General features: G+C 35.8%; 1 protein-coding gene across 1 annotated transcript; it reads left to right on the top strand.

Annotated features, from left to right (window-relative positions):
- Nucleotides 1–473: 473 nt before the first annotated feature.
- On the top strand, nt 474–2,335 carry LOC111880751 (B3 domain-containing transcription factor LEC2-like). The gene is made up of 7 exons (XM_052765653.1): nt 474–935; nt 1,030–1,104; nt 1,312–1,412; nt 1,617–1,663; nt 1,755–1,828; nt 1,997–1,999; nt 2,147–2,335. Exons 1-7 carry the CDS (start codon nt 474–476, stop codon nt 2,333–2,335), a joined length of 951 nt encoding a protein of 316 aa, XP_052621613.1.
- Nucleotides 2,336–7,963: the final 5,628 nt, after the last annotated feature.

Here is a 7,963-nt window from a genome sequence, read left to right as displayed (position 1 = left end):
ATATTTTTTTGGCAAACAAAACAAATGAATTACTAGATGAATCAAAAGTAATATAATTAACAAAAAATTTCCAAAAAAACATCTCTATGATCATTTTTACGATGATTTTGTTATTCACTAAAGTTGTCATAAAAGTGATTTTTTTTTTCTTGATTTACTAAAAATTGAACTATAAAGGTGTTTTCTGAGAATTTTTTTCTTGTGGGTCATCTTAATTTTGATTCATCTAATGATTCGTTTTGTTGGATCGCTACAAAAATATTTATAGAAAAAATTTGTTACCTTTCTAGCAAAATTTTCCTTCGTATTTGATCTTGGGTATATATATATATATATATATATATATATATATATATATATATATATATATATATATATATATATATGCTCAGAATTTAGATCATCAAAAATCTGTAACTCTATACCTTAAGCACATCACCATCTCTTTGCTATTTTTCTAGCTAGCCTGTCAAATGGAAAACTTCAATGCCTTCCCCTCAAACACTAATAAACCTTGTCATGATGTTGAAAATACATCAAGATTCTTACAAGATCAAATGCAAGATGGAGAAATATATTATCCAAATACACAACATGCATCTCCACTTCAACAACCCCAACAAATAAGTGAAATGAATTTTCAGTCCAATGTAAGCCAATATACAATTCCCTCTGTGACTTTTTCTAGTGTCCCCATTGGAGTAAGTTCATATTCCGAAGAGTTATTACAAGCACAAGAATCTGAAAATAGAAGGTCACAAGCCAGGATAGCAAGAACACATAGGAAAATAGCACTGCAAATGAGTAATCTCAAGAATACTTATCCATCATTCACTCCCGATAGAACTTCAAAAAAACTAAGGAAGAAGTTATCTTCGGAGAGAAACAAGAGTAGTGATGAAGAACATAACACAATTTATACCTTAGATAATGTGGTAAGTTTGGATATATGGAAGTGTAATTTAACAAATCTTGTTGTGCTATATTACCTTGTTTGTCTCATTACCCTTTTCTTTTATATGGTAAAAGAAACTTAGGGTTGTGTTGCAGAAAATATTAACTTGTAGTGATGTTGGTGATCAAGGAAGAATATTACTTCCAAAGGTGAGTTGAAAATCTTGCTAGAACTATAAAAGATTAAAATCTGAATATTAAATTAATGAATTTTTAAGCTTTTCCCCTAACCCCTCTTAAAAATGGTTTCATAATAATTTGTGATTTTGAATCAATATAATAAACTATAATATTTTTGGGGTAAAAGTTCTTATTTGGTATTGTTGTTATGTCCATAATTACGACATACAATCCTAGAAAGAGGTGGAGGAAAATCTACCAGGCCTTGCTACTAGAGAGGGAGTTCTCATAGCAATGAAAGAGGTTTATTCGTATACAGAATGGAGAATGAAATACAGGTGATATCTCACTTCACCTTATTATTATTATTATTATTATTATATATATATATATATATATATATATATATATATATATATATATATATATATTTCAAGTGGTTCACTTTGCTCAATAATTTCATATGTTTGTACATCCTTACTATATATGTAGACATTTGCTTGATTAGAATATATAACATTATATGTTTTTTGTTAATAAAGGTTTTGGGCAAACCACAAGGGTAATATCTATCTCTTTGATCAATGTGGTAAGTACTAAGCAAATTAATCTGAGGTTATCTAATTTATAGATGTGTGTGTAATTATGGTTAATAATTAAATATCTCTATTGTTTTGTAGATGAATTTGTGCAGAAAAATTTGTTGGAAGCCGGAGATCAGCTAAATCTTTACCAAGATGAACAAAAAAATCTTGTAAGGTTTATTATTCTGCATGTGTTTACATGATTTTTTTTTATTAAGATTTATTCTAATTATAATTGCAAAAGGAGAAAAGATTACATTCCATACGGATATAACCTATTTATTAACTCTATACAAACACTAATTAAACATCATTTATTATTAACAAATTTCTTGTAGGAGGTAATCAGCCTACTTATTAATTATGTTTGAAGACTAATAGAACATAATTATTTTATGAGCAAAACCTAGATTTAGTTATCGATAATTGTTTTGTAGTTGTATTAATTACAATTCTAATATATTTACTTTTTATGCATCAATTCATAGTATTTTACCATTAAGAAGAAAGAAAAACACACACCAGGACCTTGTAACAGCTACATCTCAATGACATCAAAGACAACCGAAGAGGAAGACTCCTCTTTGCGGATACTTATGGAAGAACTCGAGCATAAAGAAGTGGAGGAACCTAACACACTCAATAGTTTATACAACACTAGTGGTTTTTTCCCTTAGATAGTTTACCCTTTTCATTGAATTTTTTAATCGGTTATTACAACATCAGTAACACTTCTCATATAGGAGGTGGGGTGAAAAAATTACATGTATTATCTTAATATTTTTTATGTATTGTTACTTTTTGAATTTTGAGTGCTTATATGTTAGAATAAACTTCAAAAGATTCAAGATAAATGTTAAATATGAAGTGACACAACATGGATATTTGTTCTCTAAGGCCATCAATCAATGGTGTTCCAGTTTATGGAGGAAGAAATTACTTTTAACCTAATAATATTTTGGGCTTTATTTTGTATTGGGTTTTATGATTGGGCCTTTTCACTAGGAAACCCTAATTAGCTTGTCTATATATTATGTCTTTCCTTTTCATTGTATTTGTACTTCTCTTTGATAATAATATGAAACCCTAGCCGTTATATGTATTTCATTTGTTAGTTTACATGGTATTAGAGCTCGGTTGATTATCTGTAGTTTTTCAGTTTTTTTTTGGGGGGGAGTACTGTTCATCAACACTGTTCATCGGGGGGGGGGGGGGGGGGGGGGGGGATTACTGTTCATCGGAGTTACTATTCATCGAGTGTTGTTCATCGTGCGGTTACTGTTCATTGGAGTTACTGTTCACCGATTACTGTTCATCGACATTGTTCATCGTGCGGTTACTGTTCACGGTTACTATTCATCGGCACTATTCACGTGTACTCTTCATTGTCACCATTTGCAATTTTGGGGTATGCCTTTTTTGCTCGTTTTTGTACTTGGTTTGGTTTGATTTGTTCGTTTGTCGGTTTTGAGGGTTTCGTTTTCGTCTAGCTTTGTTGATTTTGAGATCTTGATCATTTTTTGCTACTACTCGTATTTACTATTTGACTGATATTGAAATATGGCCCCAAGAGATGATTCTCTTCAGTCCATTAGTATTCAACTTGATGGCAAAAACTATGCCTATTGGAGTTATGTTATGAAAAATTTCTTGTGGGGCAAGACTATGTGGGGGATTGTTACAGGTGACAAGAAGAAACCAACAGACGAGAAGGCCGCTAATTATGAAACCTTACTGGATTCATGGGAGACTGATAACTCCAAGATCATTACTTGGATTAATAATTCTGTCATCCAGTCTATTGGTACTCAGTTGGCGAAGTATGACACGACAAAGGAGGTTTGGGATCACTTGGCTAGGTTGTATACTCAGTCTAACTTTGCAAAGAAGTATTAGTTAGAGTTTGATATTCGAGCCCTCCAACAGAAAAATCTTAGTGTTCAGGAATTTTATGCAGCTATGTCGGATTTGTGGGACCAGTTAGCTCTTACAGAACCTGATGTGTTGAAGGCTTTTAAGCCTTATATTGATAGAAGGTAAGAGCAACGTTTGGTTCAGTTCTTGATGGCATTACGTTCAGATTTTGAAAGTCTGCGTGGATCAATCTTGCATCGTACACCTCTTCCCACTGTTGATTCGGTTGTTCACGAGTTGATTGCTGAAGAAACTTGTATCAAGTCCCATGGTGACAAAGCTCCCAAGACAGCCACTCCTGCTGTCTTTGCTGTTTCACAACGACCCCAATCTTCAAACCAAAATCGTCCCAGAGTTGCATTTGATGAGTGTGCTTTCTATAAGAAGAAAAAACATTGGAAGGCAAATTGTCCTTTACTGACAAGCAAGGGAAATCAACAGCAACAACAAACAAGATCACCAGCATACTCTCAATCTTCACAGCAGAACAAGTCTTCTAGACAGTCACGTCCCTCTTTTTCATCTTTTAGGCCAGCACAGTACGCTGCTGCTACACCTTCAGTTGAGAATGAAACAGATTTCACACCACCATCAGCCTTGGATCCACAGATTGTTGAGCAGTTCAGACAGTTCTTAGCTACCAATCCAACTATCATGTCAGCTTCCATGTCTCATTCAGGCCTGTCTTCATCCAACACGTCAGGTATTCCTTCATCCTTGTGGATATTGGATTCTGGTGCATCTCATCACATGTCACCATATTTTTCATCTTTCGCTTCATTATCTTCTCGTACACCTGTCTCTGTTATGTCTGCTAGTGCTACACCCATGTTAGTAGAGGGTATTGGTTCTATTGTCACTCCTTATATATCTTTAACAGATGTGTATTACATTCCTACACTTGCTTTGAATCTTGCATCGGTCAGTCAGTTGTGTAAATCTGGTTGTTGGGTCTTCTTTTCTGATTCATTCTGCTGTGTACAGGACATTCGGTCTCGAAGGGTGATTGGGATAGGCCGTAGACTTGGGGAGCTTTATGTCTTGGAGCAGCTACATGTTGCTGATGTTGCTGCATCTAGTGTCGATTTGTCGTCTTTTCGTTTAAACCCTTCATCGTCTCCTTTTTATCTTTGGCATTCTCGTTTGGGACATGTTTGAGCGTCTCGTTTACAGTTTTTGGTTTCCACTGGTGTGTTAGGCTCTTTGAAATTTGATGATATTTCTGATTGTTGTGGTTGTAAACTGGGAAAATTTTCTGCTTTACCGTTTAATAAAAGTGTCACTCGTTCTGTTGCTCCTTTTGATATTGTGAATTCTGATGTGTGGGTTCCCTCTCCGATAACCTCCAAGTCAGGAGCTAACTATTATGTTTCATTCATTGATGATTACACTCGTTATACGTGGGTTTATTTTATGAAGCGCAAGTCTGACTTTTTCACCATATATAGTGAATTCAGAGCTATTGTCAAGACTCAAGACTCTGCTGTCATAAAATGTTTTCGGTGTGATATGGGAGGAGAATTTACCTCCAATGATTTTAAACATTTATTGGCATCTGATGGCACTATACATCAATCATCTTGTACAGACACTCCTCAGCAGAATGGTGTTGCAGAAAGAAAACATCGACATCTCCTAGAAACTGCTAGATCCTTACTACTCTTTGCTCAAGTTCCCAATATGTTTTGGGGAGAAGCTGTTCATCCCGCTACTTATGTTATTAATCGCATTCCTACTGCGTACACTTCGGGGAAGTCTCCTTATGAAATGTTGTTTGGACAACTCCCAGATTATTCTTCATTACGAGTGTTTGGGTGTACATGTTTTGTCTTGAAGCCTCATGTAGAGAGAGATAAGTTGTCTTCAAAATCAGCTCTTTGTGTTTTTCTGGGATATGGTATTGGTCAGAAAGGTTATCGGTGCTATGATCCTTCAAATCAGAAACTCTATGTATCTCACAATGTCACCTTTTTGGAGCATATTCCATTCTATAGCATTCCTGTTCAGTCACATGATGCAACCCGAGAGGAGCTCTGTACTATTGATCCGTTTAGCATTGACATTGATGATCCACCACATGTCACTGATCCACCACTTGCTGTTGATCCACCACATGTGGCTGATCTAGCACCTATCGTTGATCCTCTGCCTACAAATCATCAAGACCCCCCCTCCATCGAGACCTTATCGTAATAAGAAGTCCATAAAGCTTCCTGACTTTGTCTATTCCTCTTACTCACCGGCTTTTGCCTCTTTTATTGCTAATGTACATCGTCTCTCTGAGCCAACATCCTATAAAGAGGCCATTTCTGATCCCCTTTGGCAGACCGCAATGGCTGAGGAACTTGCAGCTCTTTATCAGACTCATACATGGGATCTGGATCCTCTTCCACCTGGAAAACACACGATTGGTTGTCGTTGGATTTATAAAATCAAAACAAAGTCTAATGGATCCGTTGAGCATTATAAAGCCAGACTTGTTGCGAAAGGGTACGCGCAAAAGTATGGTATGGATTATGAGGAGACGTTTGCTCATGTTGCAAAAATGACGACTGTTCGCACCTTGATTGCAGTTTCTTCCATTCGTCAATGGAAGATTTATCAAATGGATGTCAAGAATGCTTTCTTGAATGGTGATCTTCATGAAGAAGTATACATGTCTCCTCCCCTCCTCCCCCTGGTATTGCTCACCGACCAGGTGAAGTTTGTCGACTTCGGAAGGCTCTATATGGCCTCAAACAAGCCCCTCGTGCTTGGTTTGAGAAATTTTCTACGGTGATTACTTCTCTTGGTTTTCAACCAAGTAACCATGATTTAGCTCTATTTATTCGATGTACGAATGCAGGGCGGATTATTCTTTCCTTGTATGTCGATGACATGATTATTACTGGTCATGATCATGATGGTATAGAGTCTTTAAAGCCTGATTTGGCTCACCGTTTTGCTATGAAAGACTTGGGATTACTTCTTTATTTCTTGGGGATTGAAGTTGCTCAATCTCCAAAGGGTTATCTTTTATCTCAAACGAAGTATATTTCAGATTTGTTTGAACGTGCACGATTCACGGATAATCGAACAGTTGATACGCATATAGAGAATAATGCAAAGTACTCTCCAACTGATGGTGTCCCATTATCAGATCCAAGTCTTTATCGTACCATTTTTGGGAGTTTGGTTTACCTGACTGTCACTAGACCGAATATTTCTCATGCAGTTCATGTGGTTAGCCAGTTTGTCACTGCTCTTACTACTGTTCATTGGGGAGCTATTCTTCGTATTTTGAGATATTTACGTGGTACTCAGTTCCGCACTCTTATGTTTCCTTCTTCATCCTCTCTTGAGTTGCGTGCCTATAGTGATGCAAATTGGGATAGTGATATTTATGATCATAAGTCCACTACTGGGTATTGTGTTTTTCTTGGAGATTCATTGATATCATGGAAAAGCAAGAAACAAGATGTTGTTTCTCGATCTTCTACAGAATCTGAGTATCGAGCCATGGCTATCGCCACTTGTGAGATTGTTTGGTTGAGATGGCTTCTTGCAGATATGGGCGTTCACATCTCTCAGCCTACCCCTTTGTATTGTGATAACGAGAGTGTGATAATGATTGCCAAGAATTCAGTGTTTCATGAGCGCACAAAGCACATTGAGATTGACTGTCATTTCACACGTCATCATCTCCGGAAGGGCACTATCTCCCTTCTTTATGTTCCTTCCTCTTTGCAGATTGCTGATATTCTTACGAAGCCGTTGACTGCTCCTCGATTCCATTTTCTGTCTGACAAACTCTCAATGCTTATTGCTGTTGCATTGTGAGTTTGAAGGGGGATGTTAACCTAATAATATTTTGGGCTTTATTTTGTATTGGGTTTTATGATTGGGCCTTTTCGCTAGGAAACCCTAATTAGCTTGTCTATATATTATGTCTTTCCTTTTCATTGTATTTGTAGTTCTCTTTGATAATAATATGAAACCCTAACCGTTATATGTATTTCATTTGTTAGTTTACAATTACCAATCTCTAAAGTTTTTTTTTGGAAGAAACTACTTTTAGATATGCCTCAAACCATAACGGATATCTTTGTAGCATTTTCACGCTTCTCCACTACATGCTACTTTTCATACTTTTGGTTGTATGTTATCCATATTCATGTGATCATACTAGACATAATAAACTATTACTCAAATCCAAATCATGAATATTTTATTAGGAGAAATTAAATTACCTCCTATCTTTTATTCCTACAATTATTCCTACCCACTAAAATTATGACAAATCACCATTCAATTTTATTTTATTTCATATATTCCTAATATAGCCTTAATGAGTTAGTTAAAAAAATATGGAATGATGACACTTGTCATAATTTTATTGGGTAGCAACAATT

Source organism: Lactuca sativa, chromosome 7 (assembly GCF_002870075.4).
Source record: "Lactuca sativa cultivar Salinas chromosome 7, Lsat_Salinas_v11, whole genome shotgun sequence".
Taxonomy (NCBI): domain Eukaryota; kingdom Viridiplantae; phylum Streptophyta; class Magnoliopsida; order Asterales; family Asteraceae; genus Lactuca; species Lactuca sativa.
This window is presented reverse-complemented; position numbering and strand designations above follow the sequence as displayed.